The sequence below is a fragment of the Myiozetetes cayanensis genome, unplaced genomic scaffold (genome assembly GCF_022539395.1).
Source record: "Myiozetetes cayanensis isolate MyiCay16 unplaced genomic scaffold, myiCay2020 scf5-8, whole genome shotgun sequence".
NCBI lineage: Eukaryota > Metazoa > Chordata > Aves > Passeriformes > Tyrannidae > Myiozetetes > Myiozetetes cayanensis.
The window spans coordinates 223827-243009 of NW_026087742.1; the positions used below are offsets into that span (position 1 = coordinate 223827).

General features: G+C 61.6%; 2 protein-coding genes across 3 annotated transcripts in view; both read left to right on the forward strand.

Moving 5' to 3' along the window:
• The first annotated feature begins 1595 nt into the window (after positions 1-1595).
• STARD10 (StAR related lipid transfer domain containing 10) lies at positions 1596-9038 on the forward strand. Of its 2 annotated transcripts, none has more exons than XM_050333565.1 (6): positions 1596-2350; positions 6139-6281; positions 6484-6587; positions 6777-6894; positions 7477-7529; positions 7608-9038. In XM_050333565.1, the coding sequence occupies exons 1-6, from the start codon at positions 1611-1613 to the stop codon at positions 7833-7835; spliced, it is 1386 nt and encodes a 461-aa protein (XP_050189522.1). In that variant the 5' UTR covers positions 1596-1610; the 3' UTR covers positions 7836-9038. The 2 variants fall into 2 exon arrangements, with proteins under 2 accessions (XP_050189522.1, XP_050189523.1); XM_050333566.1 differs by having other exon boundaries at positions 2082-2350; positions 6134-6281.
• Positions 9039-9978: 940 nt separating this feature from the next.
• ARAP1 (ArfGAP with RhoGAP domain, ankyrin repeat and PH domain 1) overlaps positions 9979-19183 on the forward strand; it is a 35718-nt gene continuing 26513 nt past the window's right edge. Inside the window, 2 exon segments of the mRNA XM_050333000.1 lie at positions 9979-10209; positions 17798-18550. Of these exon segments, the coding sequence (XP_050188957.1) occupies positions 17877-18550 (674 nt within the window). The 5' untranslated portion in view covers positions 9979-10209; positions 17798-17876.

Consider the following 19183-nt stretch of genomic DNA (forward strand, 5'->3'; position numbering starts at 1 on the left):
TAAACTGGGCTGCTGAGAAGGTACGTTTTAGGGAGAAAAATAAAACCAAGGAGTTGATTAAAAGAAAAAAAAAATTAGTTTTTTCTTTGAGAAGAATTGGGCTTATTGCTCGAATTATTGAATCCCTGATTTAACTGCACACTGCTGGAAGATGCAGGATGGTGGAGCAGGGATAAGCATTGGGAGTGGAGAGAAGGGATGGGGTTTAGGGGAGCCGGGGTGTCTGGATAAAGACCCCGAACTGGAAGGGGTGTCAGAAATGGGCATTTCTGCAGCCAGACTGGGGCCATCAGGGCTGGGAGGTTTCACAGGGCAGCCCAGTGCTCCCAGTTCCCCAGCCCAGTTCCCCCAGTTCCATCAGCCAAGTGCTCCCAGTTCCCCAGCCCGGTTCCCCCAGTTCCATCAGCCAAGTGCTCCCAGTTCCCCAGCCTGACTGCTGGCTCCACTAAGTCTGGTTTCTCAGTACAGTTCTTCCAGCTCCAACAGTCCAGTTACCCCAGATACCCAGCAAAGCTCCCCAGCCCCAGTCTCCTCCAAAGCCCATCTCCCTAGCTCCTACAGCCCAGTTACCCCATTCCCCCAGTCCATCCCCCTCATGCCGGCCATGTTCCAGGCTGGGAACAGACGTGCTGGCTGGGGATGTGGGTGCTCCTGCCTCCAGTGGTGGGACTGCTGGCAGCTGGGAAGGGCTGCGGGGTGATGGCACCCACCTTCCCACTTCCCTGGGAACAGGGTGGGAACATGCCAGACTTCCACAGCGGAGCTGCCTGGAAGGGCAGGGAGAGGAGGATGAGGGGAGAGGGGTCCCCCTGCACTAGCCACAGCACCCTGTCCTCTGCCCTGCCTGTCCCCAGCCTTGCCATTACCCACTGGGGTTGGCAGCAGGGCTTCCACTTCCAATGGGACAGGATGCCAGGTGCTCTCTTGGCTCCTTTTCCCAGGTGAAGGAGCAGCAGTGTGGCACAGTGAGCCCAGCGATGCCAGGTCTCTGTGTCCCCATGGGTGCTGAGCATGGTGGCACCCCTGTACCCCCCTTCCCCTCTGGTTACTGCATCCTGGGAAAGGCCTCATCCTGGGTAAAGGGCTCAGTGCCAACCCCCTTCCTGCTGCCGGCACAGGCTTGGCTTGGCCAGTCTGGGCACATGACACGCTGCTCCATCATCTTTTACACAGTTATTCATGGGAGCTGGAAGAGGATTCCTTGGTGTTCCCAAGCAGAGAGAAAGAAATCCTGAGTCTGCAGCATTTTCAGAGCTGGATGGGAAGCCTGAGCGCTTCCAAAAATAACATCCTAGTCAGCACTGCCAGTGGCAGCATGCCCACCTGCCACGGCACCGTGGGGATGCCACAGCGGGTACAAAGGATGGACAGTGCTCATGGGCTGCACAGGGACAGGGCATGGAGTGTGACCACAGTGACAGTGTCACAGCAGAGCTGCCTGGAGAGGAGCTGTCTTGCACCTGTGTCCCCTTCTGCCCCATATGGAATCATGGCATCGTTTGGGTTGGAAAGGCCCTCTGAGAACATCGAGTCCAACCATTCCCCCAGCACTGCCAAGGCCACCACTAACCCAAGGGCTACCTCTACCCACCGTTTAAATCTCTCCAGGGATGGGGACTCCCCCACTGCCCTGGGCAGCTGTGCCAGGGCTGGACAACGCTTTCTGTGAAGAAATTTTCCCAAAAACCCAACCTAAACCTTCCCTCGTGCACAGTACCGGTGTCCCTGTCTGCATCTGTGTCCCCCAACTGCTCCCGGTCATCCCGTCCCTGGGCTGCCCTTCCACCCTGCTCCCGGTCCCCCGCTGGCTGCCCTCGCGATCCTCCCCAGCTGCCCCCCGCCCGGTGCTCCTGGTCTCCGCCCCGACATTCCCGGTTTCTCCCCGGCTCCTCCCCCCCGGTTGTCCCGGTGTTCCTCCCACGATCCCCCCCTCCCCCTCGCCACGATCCCCCCGGCTCCTCCCTCCCGGTGCTCGCTGTTCCCGCGCCGCTCCCCCGGGATCACCCGCGGCTCTCCTCCCTCCTGGGTCCCCCCAGCTCCCCGCCCGGTGCCGCCCCGTCCCGCCCCCGCCGGTCCCATCGCGCCCCGCGCACGGCGATGCCGCGGTAGGGGCCGCCGCCTCCCGCGGCACCGGCACCGGCGGGGCGGGGGCGTCCTGGGGCCGGCCATGTCGGGGCACGACAGCGGCATGCCGGGTCGCGACAGCGTGCAGATCCCCGACGACCGGGACTTCGGGGCGTTCCGGGCGCAGTGCGAGTCGGAGCGCGGCTGGAGCCTCACCTACAGCAAGGGCGGAGTGGCGGTCTGGGTGCAGCTGCTGGAGCCCGAGCGCGCCCTCCACAAGATCAAGGTGAGACCTCCCGCCCGGCACCCTCTGGGACGCAGGGAGACCCTCCCGCCCGGCACCTCCCGGCCCACGGGGAGACCACCCCGCGCCGGCACCCCCCGGGACCGCGGTACCCAGCGGCACGGGGGGAGCGCGGGGACCCCGTGGGGCACCTGGAGGCGACGGGGACCCTGGGGTGATGCTGGACATCGGGCTTGGAGGGGGGCAGGTGGGGACTCTACAGCAAGCAGGGATCCCACAGCGACTGGGGACCCCATAGTGAGTGGGAAGTCGGGGGTGAAGCACCACCTGGGGGACCCAAGGGGGTAGCGGGACCCCTCGAGTGATGCAGCACCTTGGGGTGAGCAGGGACTTGGCTGAGCTGGCCGCTGATGGCAAACAGGACCCTCAGGACAGGTGAGGTCCCAGGGGTAAGCTGGCACTCCAGGAAAAGTGGGGACTTTGGGGGTGAGTGGGAACCCCAGAACAAGCACAACCCCGGGGCTGAGCTGGCACCGTGGGATGAGCAGGGACAAGGAGGGACCTCTGGGAACAAGGGGGCTCCAGAGGGGTGACTGAGGACTCACACAGGGACCATCAGGGTGTGGGACCGTGGGTTCTGGGTGCTGCCTGTCCTCACTTCACCCATGGAAACCCACCCCCAGCATTTGCTGCACCCCAGGGTTGGGCTGGGGGACTCCTTGGAGCCTGTAGCACCAGCCCACTGTCACTGGGGTTGTTCCTATTGTCTATCCCCTTGCCCAGGGCTCCTGTGTCCCCCCATGTCTCCACTATGTCCCCCAGCGGGTCCCTTCCCCCTTGGTGCTGTTCTGGCACAGGCTGGCCCATGCTCATCCTGGCTCATCCTGCCAGCAAAGCGGGGCACCAGGAATCCGAGGGACGAGCAGTGTCTGAACGATGTTGCCGGTGGCCACGGGCCACCGTGTCATGCTCGAGCCTCTGGCTGGTGTCCCTGTCCCTTTGGCACCTCCGTGAAGCTGTGCTGGTGTGGTGGATGGCACGGCCCTCCCCGCAGCGCCGAGCCCGGGTGGCGGCAGTGGCGGTCGTGGTGGTGACGGCAGCGGTGCGGCCTGCTCACACTGCGCTCTGCAGCAGCCACGGAGCACTTGGCGCCGGCAGTGGCAGCAAAATCCGTCCCTGGGGCACTGGCTGTACCTGGTCCCGCCACAGAGCCGCCAGGCTGCTCCCACTGCAGCACATCAGAGGTGTTGGGGCTGCTGGTCCCTGCTGTGCCCTGATGGCAGCAGTGAACCCCAAGGAGGGGGGTGGTGGTCCCTGGGGTGTGGGGACTCCTTGGTGCTGCTGCTGCCTTACCCCACCCCCACAGAGGTGGGGACCCATGGTTGGTGGGACGCGGAGCATCCGTCACTGTGGTGTCTGGGCATGGTGGCATGGGCATGGTTCTGTAGGGTAGTGCATCCGAACTCCCCACCACTCCCCCGACCAAACCCCCTGTGTCCCTCAGCCCTTCTGCTTGCTCTTGGGGTTGCTGCATCCAAAACATCTCCCGGTGGGATTGAGGTGACGCTCGGGTGTGTCCCCTGCCCATCCCACAATCCTGGTGTGCCACGTCGGCATGGCAGGGACCCAGCCCACTCCAGGATGTCCTGGCACAGCTGTTCCCGCCAAGGCACCAGGAGCTGTCCCTCGCCTGCAGGGGTACCTGAGTCAGGACCTGCCCCTATCCACACCCTCCTAGCCGGATCTTGCTTGGAAGGATCCTGCTGGGTGTTCATGTGTTGATGCCATGTGTGTACCACTGGGGACCCTGGGGTCCTTGTCCCCACCCTGTGGCCCCCAGCAGCACCCACACCTGCCATCCTACCCAGGATGGGATGCTGCTGCTGGACTTTGGTGGGATGGGCACATGTGGCATTGCTGACGTGGCATGGTGAGGTGCAGTCAAGGGGTTTGCCCCCCATGCTGGGGGTCTCTGCGTGAGTGCTGGGGGTTCTCCACAGCCCCCCAGGAGCTGGTTTCTCCCTGGATTTCTCCTGGATTTCTTCCGGATTCCTCTTGGATTCCTTGTGGATTACTCGCCTAATTAAGTGGAACCTGAAGGTCTTGCCCTGCTTTGAGGCTGCAGCCCCCCCTGCCCCTCCTCCCTCTTCCATTAGGGATGCAGGTCCTGTCTAACCTGTTTCCTGGAGTCTGGGAACAAGTTGGTGCCACTGCTGATTCATCACCAGGACATTCAATGGCCTCAGGGCTGGGATTTGGTGGCCTTGGGACTGGCTACATGTTGGGGGACCCCAGTCAGGCCCCCCCTGCCCACCCCGTGGGGCAGTGAGCTGCTGCCTGGGGATCTGAGTTCCCCCAGGGGAGCTGGTGTCCCTGCAAACGAGCTGCTCCCAAAAGATGGCCAGGAGACGTCCCTTGGGATGCACTGGAAGGGTCTGGAGTGCTGGTGGAACTGCCAGTGTAAGCTTGGGGACCCCCTTGGTGACTGTCGCCTGCCCAGGCAGAGGGGTGGGTCTCCCCCTTGGATCTTCTCCTGTTCCACAGTCTGATGCCCATTGGCTGTTCCCTCGGGCTGGCATAACCCCAGCCCTGGGGACTTCATTGCCCTTCCTCCTCCTGCTTCTCCTCCTCTTTCTCCTCCTCCCTCTCCTTCTCCCTTGCCCCGTCAGTCAATATTGACTCAGGAGGGCTGGGGCCTGCAGCTCTGGGCGCTTTCCTGCCTGGGTGGCACTGTCCCCTCTCCTGCTGCGACCCCCCTGGCACCCTGGGACGTGAGTCACCTGAGGCAGGTCCTGCTCTACCAGCTGGACCAGCCTCACTGTTCTGCACTGGGAATAACCAGGAGCAGCGCACAGCCTGCTCCCATATCCACCTGGGCACGGTGCCAGGCTGGGAGCGGGGGCTCTCCAAGCATGTCACCCAGGAGACACTCCTCAAAATCATCCTGCAGGGATGTGCCTGGCTGAGTTTTTGGGTGAATGGAGGGGCTGGAGATGGGCTCTGTGGGGCAAGGCAGGTCTCTGAGGTTGAGAATGAGTACTGTGGGTACTCGTACAGGCTCCATGTCCCACTCAAGGGGCTGCCTGGGGACATTCCCCATTGCTGGGTGTTGCTGTTCCCCTTGCCAGGTTGGTCAGTGAGTGCTAGGGTGGCAGCTCCACCCCTAAATCCTGAACCCTAGGGCCTGGGGGGCAGGAGGGGTTAACCAGGAGCCAGTGGCATCCCCAGGGGCAGGTGCTGGCTGCTCTCCCCTGCTCCACGCTTGGCTCCAGTACCCTTGGTCTTGGCAGATGGCATCTCTGCTGCCAGGGCAGCCGCTCACACCTTCTCCTTGTCTCCTCGCCTTCCCTGGATCTGGCTGCCATGGTTACGGAGCAGCTCCTGACCTTGGGGGGTGCTTCCCACTCTGCTCCCCTCACTAGAATGACCCATGCTGCCCCACAGCCCCACACACGGGCTCCCCTGGCTCCCCCCTGCAGGGATGCAGCTCTGGAGGGAGCCTAGTGAGGGAGGGGGTGGGGGACAGGTGGGAAGGTGGCCTCCCACCACCCAGGGCTCAGTTCCATGCTGCCTCGAGGTGCTGCTGGCCCCGTGTGCCTGGGCTATGGGGTGCCTCTGGGTGGCATACTGGGCCAGACAGGGCTGAGTTGCTTGTAGAGTCCAGGTCTTCTTGGAGGGGGGGTTGCATTTTTTTCTTGTGGGAATCTAAGAGGATACCCTGCCACCTGGGGATCCCCACAGCTGCCCTCCTGCCCAGGGGTCCCCATGGCCACCCTTTCCCCCCGGGGGCCCCCTGGGAGGTGTCTCACAGCCCCTGCCTTGCAGTGCAGGATGGAGTGCCGGGACGTGCCGGCGGAGACGCTGTACGACGTGCTCCATGACATCGAGTACCGCAAGAAGTGGGACACCAACGTCATCGAGACCTTTGACATCGGCAGGCTGACAGCCAACTCTGATGTGGGCTACTACGCCTGTGAGAAGGGGCTGGGGGTCCCAGGGGAGGGCTAAGCCTCAGGGCTGCCACCACAGTGCCCCTGGGTTTGGCACCCGGGGATCTGTGGGGCCTGGCATGGCATGGAGCAGCCCGGGTACCAGTTTGGGGGAATTTGGGGGCCAGGAGGGGACCCTGCACTGGGAAGGGGGTGTTTCACTTCTGGACCCTGCACTGTCTCCAGGGAGGTGTCCCAAGCCCCTGAAGAACCGGGACGTGGTCACGCTCCGCTCCTGGCTGCCCATGGGCTCTGACTACATCATCATGAACTACTCTGTCAAGCACCCCGTGAGTTTAGGGGGGCACCAGTGGACCTGTGGGGCTAGGGAGGGACTGAGGCTCACTCAGAGCTTGGGGATAGGTGGGTTGAAGGGGGTTGGGGGGCTGCTGTGGGGGGTCGCTACCTGTGTGACTGGTGCCTGCTGCGCCTCACCTGCCCTGCCACTGACTCGTGTCCCCCACTGTCCCCCACCACAGAAATATCCCCCCCGCAAGGACATGGTGCGAGCAGTCTCCATCCAGACGGGCTACCTGATCGAGGGGACCGGTGCCAAGAGCTGCACCATCACCTACCTGGCACAGGTGGACCCCAAAGGTAAGGGGGGACCGCCCTCTCTGTACCCCAGGACTCAGTACTCCCCAGTCCTGTCCCTGGGGGGCAGTCTCTCAGTGTGTGCCTGGGGGGGCTCAGTGGGGTTTTGAGGGAGCTCAGTGGGGTCTCAGGGTGGGCTCAGTTGGGGCTTAATAGAGGTTCACTTTGGAGCTCAGGTGGGGGCTCAGGGGAAGCTTGTGGGACTCAATGTGGGCTCGAGGTGGGCTTGGGGAGGCTTAATGAGGGCTCAGGGTATGCTCAGGGTGGGCTTGGAGGAGCATCTCGGGTTGCAGTGGGAGCCAGATGCAGAGTGTGGAGCAATGCCAGGAGGAAATGTTTTGGGCCTGGTTTTTTGAAATCTTTTATTTTGGGGGTTGAAGGGGGGCCCAAGATGCCGAAATTGCTGGTTTTGACCTCTGTGAGAGCAGAGAGCAGTTTGAGTTGAACCCTGTCTGCTGTCCCCTCTCCAGCTGTGTATACCCAGTGAGGGTGCCCGGGGGGTCCCATGTGTGTGAGGGTCCTGGCTTTCAGGCACCTGGGGAGTGCTGAGGGTCCTACTCCCAGCCCCCCCTCTCTTCTCTCCAGGTTCTTTACCAAAGTGGGTGGTGAACAAATCCTCCCAGTTCCTGGCCCCCAAGGTGAGTTGGCTGCACTGGGGGGAGGGGGTCCAGTTTAGGGGTGAGAGGTCCCTGTGCCCATCTCGCCCTTCTTCCCAGGCGATGAAGAAGATGTACAAGGCATGCCTCAAGTACCCTGAGTGGAAGCAGAAGCACGACCCCCACTTCAAGCCCTGGCTGTTCCCCGAGCAGAGCCGACTCCCGGCCCTGCCGCTCTCCGAGCTCTCCCTGCAGCATGCGGATTCCCTGGAAAACATCGATGAGAGCTCCTTGGCTGAGAGCAAGGAGGACCGTGGCGAGGGTAGTGACGAGGACAGCCTGACCTGATCCCCCTGGGGGCTCCTCTCCTTGTCCCCCCCCAGTGAGGACAGCCTGACCTGACCTCCCCGGGGGCTTATTTCCCTGTCCCTCCACTTCCAACACAGTTTGTGTCTCTGTCTCGCACGCCTGTGCACGTGCACCCCTGCTTTGGGCTCGGGGGGACTCCCCACTGCTGGACCCCTGTCTGGGGATAGCGGGGACATACTGGGCCCCCCCAGGGTGGGAAGTTGGGGTTTGTCTGGTCACTTCAGAGCCTTCATGGGACACCAGTGTTGTTCCCATAGGTGGCAAAGCCAAAGTACCCTTCAGCTTTTGGGGGGCCAGAGGAAAATTGGGGCCCCGTGCCTGCTCCCCAGCCCTGGGGACTCTCCCACTGTGCTCCCCCTTGGCCCCCCCATCCGTGCTCCCTATCTCTTTTATGGCCCAACAGAACTGCCTTCATCCCATGGGACCCCACCCCCAGCAGACCCCCAGGGGCAGGGGAATGGGGGGCTTGGGGATCTGCCTGCAACCCCAGGCATACAGAGGGGTTTGGGGGGGCTCTTGCCACTTCCTGGCATCCCGGGAAGGAGGGCTTTTGGGGCATCTCCAAGCATGTAGAGGGGGGGCTTCTAGGCTGCCGGCACCTCCAGCATGTTGGAGGGGATATTTGGGGTCTTACAGCACCTTCAGGAATGCAGGGGGAGTTGGGGGGCTCATGGCACCTCCAGATATGCTGTGGGGTCACGTGCATGTGGGCTCATGGCACCTCCAGATGTGTGGGGGCTCTTGGGACCTCCGTGCATGTTGTGGGGTCTTGGGGGGCTCCTGGCACCTCTATGTGTGTTGGGGGGTCTTGTGGGCTCTCAGCATCTTCAGGTTGGTTTGTTGGGGGCTTAAGGGTAAGCTGGCACCTCCATGTGTGCTGGGTGTCTCTGGGGGCTCCCAGCATTTTCAGGCATGTTGGGAGGACTTGGGAGGGCTCCTGGCACCTCCAGATGTTCTGGGGGTCTGTGGAGGATCCTACCTCCCCCTCTTTCCAGGATGGGAACCCCAAGCTCGGTGCCTGAACTCTTCCTTCACTGGAATTTGAGGCCTTGACTGGGGGTTTGGGAGCTGGTCCTTAGCCATGCTCCTGACCCCCCCTTTTTCTGGGGGTGCACAGGGAGGAGGGAGATTTTGTACCTTGTACTGGAGCTGATTATTTAGGAATAAAACAGTTAAATCTGGCGCAGGGGGGACTCGATCTCTGTCCTCTGGGAGCTGTCCCAGTCTCTGTAGTGGACAGGGAGGCAGGGAGATCCCTGCTCATGGTGAGTGCTGCTGGGACCCTTGGGGGTTGTGGGGACCCCTGGGGGGCTCTGGGTGGTGATGCCACCAGAGGGTGATGGAGAAACCCCTAAACCAAATTAGTGCTGGGCACTAATTAGGGATGAGGCTGCAGACCCCTGTAGTGGGTCTTCCCACAGCCTCAGCCAAACCAGTAACACCAGTAGCCAACTGGGGCACAACCTCCCCCCAAAAGCACCTCTAGGAGAGGAGACATGGGATGCTGAGCTTTGGGAGGCACTGTTTGGGGGTACATCCTGGCTTCTCCAGCGGGACACAGGGGTCTGGGAGTCTGTGAGATGTTGGGATGCCCAGAGCACTGGGGTGGTCAGATGGGATGATCCATCCTGAGGGACAGGCTAGCACTCCTAGGGGTCTGGAAGCCTGGGAGGTGTTGGAGTGCCTGGATCACTGGAAGCGCAGGTCAGAGAGGATGATCCATCCCAGGAACACTCCCAGGGAATAGTGGGCCCTGTGTGGAGCCCTGGGACTCCTGTCTCCTCCTGGGGTGCACCCCACTACTTCCCCCTGGGTGCACTGGGCACCCCAACACCTTGGCAGACCCCAACCCCTCAGCACCCCAGTGGGGTTGTGCTGGATTGTGGGTTCCAGTGTCCAGGGTGTGCCATTCCCTCTGTTTCTATGTCTCTGTCACCTGTAGGGCCAGGGTGGGCACTGGGGACTCGCTTCCTATTTCTCCTGTTAATTTCCACCTGCTGTGCACCAACCTCCCCCCCCCTCGCCCTAGCACCAATCCCAATTAAAAATAGCACCCAATTAAAAAGGGATCCAGCTGCCCCCCCCCCTTCCATCCCCCCCAGCAGGATGACAATGGAGCCGAACTGGAGCCAGAGCACACCACGGCAGCTCCAGAGCCACGGGGACATGTGGTGAGGCAGGTGATGGGATAGAGTCCCTCCTGGAGGGGGGAGTTTAGGTCCGTTGGCTCTGGGAGGTGCAGTCGGAGACTCAGAGCTGGGAGACCGGAGAGAGGAGAAGGCTCCGTAGGGAAGCAGAGGGTGCTCCTGCACACGGCTGGTCCCAGGGGGTTCCAGCAGAGCCGGGGGCTCAGGTAGGATATGTATGGGGTGACATGGATCTCGGGGCTGTGCTGGGGACTTCCTTGGGCTGCTGACATGGATGATCCCCAAAATGCTGCTGGGAAAGGCTGCAAGGCCTCAGCCCCTCATGGGTGAGCCTCGGGCATTGGCACTGGCCCCTGGCATCTCAGTGTGACACCCTCTGACCTGGGTGAGGCCATGGCTCCGTCATCCTCTGCCAAAGGCTTTGGGAGGAGATCCCACCAGGATGGCTCTGATGGTCGGGGAAGTGGGAGAGGGGAGCAGGTGGATGTGATCTGGGAATCAGGGAGGGAGAACAGGGTGGAGATGTGATGGTTCTGGGGAGTGGGACGAGACAGTGGAAGTGTGGCATGGATCTGAGGAGGGAGGTGGGAGAGGGGCGGATGTGATGGATGGGGGAGTGGGAATTCTGTGAACAGGGAGTATGCAGGCAGCGAGGCGCTTTTTGGGATATCTCACGCTGGGCCCCAGGCTGAACCCCGCAGAGCACCGTTCCCTAATTGTGGGGCTGAGCCGTGGCCCCTCCTGCCTGCGGCCTCGCGTGGGCGAGAGGCCGAGGGGGGGCCTTTTCCCCCGGAGCAGGCAGCCAGCGTGTCCCGGTCCCCGAGCGCCGGGATGAAAGGACCATTGTCCGAGGCTGGGCGGCCGGGAGGGCTGGCCTTGGGCACCCCACGTCCCCCCTGTGTCATCAAACCCTCCCACTCTTCTTCTTACCGCCCGTCGAGACCTTGGGAATTGGGTGGGGAGGGACACCCCCCCCCGCACACACACACACACACACACACACACACACAACCCATTTATTATTTTTTTGGGGAAAGTCCCAGCGGTTTTCCCCTCGAACCCTGTTTCCATGAGGCAGCCAAAGCTCCGTGCAGGAACAAGTCCGGGCTTGGCAGGGGGGGCCCTGGGTGCCCCCGCCCCGGGAAGCGCCCCGGCATCCTCCGGGAGCTGCCGCCGCCACCGCACAGAGGTACTGGGTGCTCCAGGGGGGCTGGAGGGGCAGCCCCAGCTTGGGGGGGGGGTGAACCCCACCTCTCCAGCCGCGGTTTGTCTCCTGGGGGGCTTATGCTTCTCTCCAGGTGCTGCTGTAGGTCCCCGGGTAGTCGGTGCTGGGCGGGGGGGTACGACACTGGGAGGACTGGGAGCTGCTGGGGGGTGGGGGGAGTGTGTGTTGTTCCCGCTCAGCTGCGACAGCGCTGTGCCCCCACAGCTGGGGCACTCGAGCCCCCAGCATGTCCTGGATCAACCCCAGTATACCCCAGCTCAGAAAACCAGTATTCCTCAGCTCAATTGCAGTATGCTCCAGCTTCCCCCCAGTAGGCTCCAGCTCACCCCCAACACACCCCAGCTCAATCCCAGTGCATCCCAGCTCAACCCCAGTACACTCCAGTGTTTTTCAGTTCCCCCTCAACAGACCCCAGCTCCCCCAAGCAGACTCTAGCTCAACCCCAGTACATCCCAGTTTAACCCCAGTACTCTCCAGCTCCCTCCCAGCACCCCCCAGCTCCTCCCCAGAATATACTAGTTCACCCCCAGCACACCCCATCTCAATCCCAGCACATCTCAATTTAAGCCCAGTTTAACCCGAGTCCTCCTGGTTCCATTCCAGTATATCCCAACTCCCCTAAGCAGACTCCAGTTCAACCCCACTGTAACCAGTTCAGTCCCAGTCTCCAGGGGCCGTGGCATTGCCGACAGCCCTCATTCCCTTGATGCTGCGGGGGTCCCACTGCCTGGCCGGGATGAGGGATGTGTTTGGGGACACTGGGAACATGGTGGTGATGCCGATGCCAGGGGTGAAGCTGAGAAAGGGGACCCCGAGAGCCCGTCTGGCAGATTTGTTTTCTGTTGGAGACCTGGCATGTCCCAGTTCCCAAACAGCAGCAGCAGCTGCGGCTGTGCCAGGGCCCCAGGACCCCCGCCAGCAGTGCCTGTGCTGCACTGACCACCACCAACAGCTCCCAAACACCAGGTGATGCTGGGCTTGCCTTGCCTTCCTCCTCCTCCTCTTCCTTGCTGCTTCCCGGTCTGTCTGGCGAGGCCTGGAATGTTACCAGTGCTGCGCAGCTGGAATGGGGACAGCGGCGGCGGCGGCTTCATCCTGCGGTAATGTGGAGCTGGTTCCGTATGGCACCTTCGTGCTGCTGGGGCCGCTGGGGTGGTGTTTGGGGTGCCCCTGCAGGGGGGGTCCCTTGGTCCAGGGGTGTCCAGCACCACTGCAGGGGCAGCAGTGGGTTCAGCCCAAAAAAACAGGTTTTGGAGGTGCAGAGCTGAGTGCCAGGGGTGGGTGGCTGTTCTGGGAAGAAGGTGCCAGGGAAAGCTCCTCCGAGAGCTGCCAGTGGTTTTCCAGGGGTGCTGCAGCAGCTACTGTGTGTGAGCTGTTATGGGCCACAGCCAGGACCTCAGGGACAGGGATGTTTAGAGCAATACTGAGGATGCATTTGCTGTCAGAACCTAGAAAATCCCACAACAAGGTGAGCCACTGGGATTTTGGGGGTGTCATGGGAGAGGCAGGGAGTGATGCTCCCATGTCAGCATCTTGTGGTTCCTGTGGCAGGACCCCACGGCTGTGGCGGGATTGGTGCTTGGGGAATTTTTTCAGATTGACCCCCCAAATCTACAAGGGATGGGGTGCTGGCTGTGTAGAAAGGCTTTTGCAAAGAGGGGATGGGTGTGTGTGGTGGGGGGGTCCCTGTCCCTCTGTCCCTGCTGCAGCATCCGTGTGACGTGGCTTGGCTTGTCTGCAGTGCTCTGGTGCCCAGGGGTGGCCCTGGCACGGGGTGACCCTGCTGCTGGGAACAGGGCCTGAGGATGGGGTTGTGGTGCCCACTGCACCCTGAGGAGAAGGAGGAGTAGGCAGGAGAGTAGTAGGTCTGGAAAAGGTGCCCCCCATCCACATGAGACTTTCACTTCCCACTTATGGGAAGACGAAACAGGGACCCACACAGTCTCGGTGTTGGGTGCTGGGAAGGAGGTGTTGTGCGCCCAAGGGTGACCTGTCAGAGCACCCTCCACCTTCAGTTGGGCTGTTGGCACGGGCTCCCACAACGTCAGCAGACCCTGGGACACGGGGGCTGCTGTGGGAGGGCTGTGCACATGGGGTTTGGCTTCCCGACCTAGTTTGCTGCCAGTTTCCAGAAAGTGTGTCAGGAGCTGAGCGCATCCCAGTGGGGCTCGGTGGGCAGTGACAGCATTGGCAGATGGATTTGCCCCATTTCTGGCTGGATTTGCCCCATTTCTGGCTGGATTTGCGAGGCAGGCAACAGTGCTCTGGGAGGGAATGCAGGGAGCTCAGGTGCCCTTGTTTGTTGGTGCCACAGCCCAGGACGTGTTTCACCTTTCCAGGTTTTACTTCCAGGGGAGAAGGGGAATGCAGGTGGGACCTTGGGGAAATGAGGAACCCCCAGTTTTCCTGCCCCCTTGTCCCTGACTCCTCTCCCCCCTCCTCATCCCCCACCTTCCACCTCTTTGCACTCCTCCCCATCTCCAGGCACAGGCATCTCAGGGCAGTTCCCACGTTGGGGCGGACCCTGGTGCCCCTAGGCACAGTTGGTGTGTGTAGGAGCACTCAGGCTGCTCCACATGAACCACCTGGAGATGGGAACACCTGACAGTGGGAGGAGGCTCTGGAGAATCTCTTACACCGCTGGATTGTGCCCCTGCAAGCCTGAACTCGATCCCTGAACTGCTCCTTGGGAGGTTTGAATGCAATTTGCATTTTTTGGGCTGAGAAGATCTTGAAAATTAAAAAACTTCACCTTCCCAAGTGAAACCGTGGGCACTGCCACACAGATGGGCACCCACTGAGGTGAAGTGGGGAGGGGTTTGGGTGGGAGGGGGTCTGGGAGTGCTGAGTGCTGTCCCAGGACCCTTCTTCTGCTTTTGGGTGTTTGCTGAGTGCTGAGGATTCTGTTTGGGCAGTTTCAGGGTGAGGATGCAGTGCTTTCGATTCCCAGCCAAGCACGGCAGTGTCTGCGGTATCCCCAGTGGGTCTGTGTCCTGGGTCCTGTGGGGACACTGGGGACATCAGGTTCATCCACCAGATCCAGCAGGGACACTGGGGACATTGGCCCCATCCTGGCTGGCCACGGTCCCTGGCTAAGGATCTCTCCTTAATTTTGGCAGAGAAGGGTAAAAGTTGCTGTGGTGTGAGGCTGGTTGCCCAATGCTGCTGGAGCAGGATGGCTGAGGGAACCCCCTTCCCACCGGTGGCTGTCCCTGTTCTCACAGGTTTCTCCACCACCCGGCTTTGTCCCCTTTGCCTACCAGGACATGCGTGGGTGACAGCTCAGTGCCCTCCCTGGGGATCCACAGGGGTCCTGGGGTGGTGGGGACACAGCAGCCACCCACCCACTTGTCCCTTTCTGTCTGGTGGCCAGGGCTTGGCTGCTGCCCCGGGACACACTTGCCCTCGGTGCCTGGTCCCTGCTGCGGTGCTGGGGAGCCCTCACTTCATGGGGACCACCCTGCCCAGTTCTTCCTTCCTCTCTGGCCAAAGGCCCTGCCCCATCCTGTGGTCACCTGGGGCTCAAACAGGCCCCGGGTCTGGCCTCCTTGTCCCCGATAGTTGCTGTGGTCGGCAGTGGCTGTGGTCAGTGCATTGCTGGGCTGAGTCCCTGAAGTTCTGCAGGGGCCAAGGGCGGTTATTGCACCACGTCCCAGCTCAGAACCCCGCTCGGCTTTCCGGAAAGTTCCCATCGCTGAGGTGGCGTTTGAGGAAGTCCTGGGGTGGGAAGAGACTCCTCAGCAAACCTCTGCTGCGGCAGCCGGACCACAGGCACACCGGCCACCTCCTCCTGCTGAGCCAAGGGACCATGTGCCGGTAATTAGCTCTCCTTGATTAACAAGCGCACGGGGCTGGGCAAGGGGAACATGGGGTGCAGGCAGAGTTTGCCTGCATTGGAGGAGGAAATGCCATGGGAACTAGATCCATCAAGAGGGTGCTGGGTGCCTGACAGATTCCTATGGTGGATTTTCCTGGCCACCATCCTGTGAAGGCAAAGGCCGGGAAGAGCTGTGGACAAACCTGGTGCTCGGGTGCTGTTGCTGGAGCTGCTTGGTGCAGCTGTGCCGATGAAATACCGATGGCCCTGGTCAAACTGCTTGATCCCTAGCACCTAGCATTACCTAGAGGTAATGCTAATCACCTGGGTGTGCAGGCACTGCCTGCGGTCCCCCCTGCAGTGCTCATGGCTTCACTGGAGCCAGTGAAGGAGCGTGCTCACCTGCCACCCCGTGAGGTACACAGCTCATTAATCTAAGGAGCTTAGCCCTCATTAGTGCCCCACTTGTGGGTTGGGAAGCCCACCACCTTGAGAGCAGCACAGCAGTGGGATGTGGTGGGTATGTCTCCTGCGGAACAGGGGGCTCCTGCCTGTGCTGGGATCCTCAGCTCTGCGGGGGCAAGAGGCAAATTCCAAGCCCTCTGTTGAGCTGAGGGCATCTGAGGTGGGCTGGGGAGGCTGGCAGTGCCCTCCAAAAAGCAGCCCCAGCACCAAAGTTTTGGGGCAGAGGGGCTCACTGAGCCCCTCAGTCCAGAGAGTGGAGACCAGCTCCAGGCCCCCCCCAGATCCTTCATCCCCAGCACTGGGAAAGCAAGGGATGTGTGGGTTTGAGATGGGGCTAGGGGGTCTAGCCCTAGTGTTTTTTGGCATCGTGGCCCATCTGGAGTGCTGGTACCACAATGCCAGGGTGGTGGTAGCTCTCACCGTCCCCTTGTCATGCCACTTGTGCAGCCTTTAAGTCTCTTACAAAACAGCCCCTGTGGTTTTGCCTAATCCCAGGGAGGAATGCGGTGGGTCAGCACAGTTAGGATTTGGGCTCGGCAGGGGCCCTGGCCAGGGTGACTCCCTAATCCCCAGCAGCCAGCTGGGTTACAGTTGTCTCCCTGGGTTGATTTTTCTTCTGGAATATCCTCGTCTCATTTAGGACAGAGATTAAATGATTAATGACTGGAGGAGGGAACCCAGTGAGGGCCTGATGAATGATTTACTTGGTGAGGGCGAAGGGCAGGAGCGTGACATCGAGCTGCCAGCCCAGCGCACCAGGGACCCTGCCGGGCCCTCAGAGGAATTTTGTCCCCATCCCTGGTGAGCAGCAAGGAGGGCCCTCAGCCAGCATGGATGGTGCTGAGAGGGTGCTGGTGGTGAGGGCTGGTGCAGCTGTCCCTTCCTGATGTGTCCGTCCAACCACTGTGTGGATGTCCTGGCACAGGGCCAGGAATGCTGGCACCCGTGTCAACAGGTGACACTGGTCAGTGTGACTCCTCGGCTCTGGCCAGGAGGGGACATGTGTGGGAGTGCCATACTGCTGTCACTGCGCTTCCCTATGCTTCTCCATGGTGTTTTGCGTCAGCACTGCAGTGCCCGCCTGGGGTTGAGCCTGCCCGTGCTGCTGTCACTGGAATCTGGTGGCAGCAGTGTCACCCAGCACCATCACTCACCCATTTTCAATAATAGATGAGGGGTTTTTAGGTGTGGAGGTGGGAGAGGGAATTTTATTCTGATTCAGGGACTTTTGTGCTGTTGGTGGGGATTGCGGGGACCAGTGGGAAGGTCCTGGATGCTGCTGGTTTCTCTGGTGCTGCCAGTGAGGAGCCCCAGGGGTCAGCCAGCCCTGGGGTCCCTGTTGCTCCTTCCTTGGACACTTGGCCCTTGCACAGGACCTTTTGCAGCCTGAAGCAGAGCCAAACTGTGGTGGAAGGTGCCAGGGAAGTGGCACTGTGGCTGGATCCCAGCGGCACTGGGATGCCAATGTCTGGCGGTGTGGAGGTCACTGGCTGTGGGGACCCCACGGCGCCACAGGCTCATTGGTGTCTGGTTAGTGCCGGGTCAAGGATGAGCTTGGCTTGGCTGCACACTTTGCACCAAAACCACAAGTGCTGCCGGGGGCTGGGACCTGCCTGAGTCACAGAAAATGTGACTCTGACAGCAAATCAGACTGGCCTATTTACGGCTCAGGAAATCCTCCAGCTCCTTCTTAGCATGTCTAAAAAAGCCTCCAGCCAACCCAAAATAAGATAGTGCTGGAGTCACTGGCTGCACTGCATGTGCCGGCACGGCTGGAGTCCGCCTCCCTCCTGGAGCCAGGCACTGCCGGGGCTGTGATACCGGTGAGTGGGAAGGGCAGGGTATCCCACCCACTGCTGGTTGGGATAAAAGGATCGGCCCCACTGGCAGCTACAGCATAGCATGAGGGCTCTGCCATCAGGGCAGAGACCAAGCAAGCCCCTGTCTGGCTGGGGGGGCTTCATGGCCAGTGTGGGACCCTCCCACACACTGCTCTGTCTCCCAGCCCACATGTCACTCCTCAGGAGCATGCTGGGGCCCTGTGGTGCCATCACCTGTGGGGCTCAGTGGAGATGGCCTCTATGTTTTGACACCTAAACAGGAACTGTCCAATGTTCCCACACCCCTGCAGCCCCTCAGTTCAGGATTGGGTGATCCTTGGGGCACAGGGGGGTTGGAGACCCTAGGAAAACCAGGTGGTTTCACTGGGAATGTTGGTTTGGGGACCCCTGGCTTCAGCTGGAGCATGTTTTGGGACTGACCCTGACCCCATTTTCTCCATCCCCAGGTCCTGATGCCATCCTGAGCCTCGCCGGGCACAGGAGATGTACTGAGTGGCACAGGGTCTCCGTGGCCAGTCCTCTGCCATGGAGGAGGAGGGATCTCTGCCAGTGGCTGCCTGGCTGGCGGCCCTCCACCTCGACCAGTATGTGGAGAGCTTCCAGCAAAGCAACCTGTGGTCAGTGTGGGACTGCCGGGCACTGACAGATGAAGGGCTCACCCGCCTCGGGGTGCTGCTGCCCGGCCACCGCCGCCGCATCCTCCTGGGGCTGCAGAAAGCCTTCGCCGAGGCCCCGCTGCCCGCCGGGACCCACCTGGCCCCCACCACTAAACCCGTCCCCATGAAACGCCACATCTTCCGCCTGAGCACTGCCACAGGGCCGGAGCAGCCGGAGTCCCGGTCCCTGCCTGTGCCCGCTGGAACCCCACTGTTGGAGCCGGAGCGGGCTGCGAGCTTTGCCCAGCTGCCCCCGCCCATCCCACCCAGGGTGGGCTGCCGCCCCCCCCTCAAATTCTCCCCATCGCTATCGGGGGGCGGCCCTGAGCCTCTGTCCGCGCCCCGCAGCCACCTCCCAGCCCCGGAGGACCCCTCGCCACCGGCCCTTGTGGAGAAACCCACTGCCGAAAGCAGGGCCAGACCCCCACTGCCACCGCTGCCAGCCAAGCGACACCAACTGGAAGCCAAGTGCCAATCCCTGAAAGGCCCCCCACTGCCTGACCGCCCCCCTGTGCTCCCCCCTAGGGCCGTGTCCCAGAGGAGGTAAGGGGGTGGCAGGGGGGTGGGCCTGGGGATGCCCCAAGGAGTGGGGTCCCTGTGGGGGGTGCTGTGATGTGGGTGGAACCCTCAGGTGGGTGCACATCATCATGACGTGGGTGGCCTGGGGTACCCATACCTTCCCAGCACATCCCCCTGGGGGTATCCCTAACCCCCACCCAGCCCCAACCCGTCCTGAGGGGGTACCAACCCTCCCTTCTATCCCAGCACATCCCCTGGGTGTACCCCCATCCCAGACCCCACATTTCCTGGGGTTACCAGCACAGGGGGGCTAAGATATTTATTTTGGCTGCAGCTAGATGTGGCCACCCTGATCACCCTGGTCACTCCAGCCTGGCTCCGGCTGGGGTTCAGCTCCCCCCAACAATGCAGAGCCCTGCCTTGCATTGCCTGCAGCATAGGCAGTGCTGAGGCCTGATGAACTCATCACACTGGTGGGTGGAAGGCAGTGAACAGCAGCACGGGGAAAGATGGAGGGAGCCGGGGGCAGGCTGGAGTTTGGGGACAGCAGTGCTTGCAGCCCCCCCTTGATGTCCCATCTCCCCAGTGCTTCCAAGTGCTGCAGAGCCACAGGCAGGTGTGAAGTGAGGTCTGGGAGCGGAGTTTGGAGATCCTGGG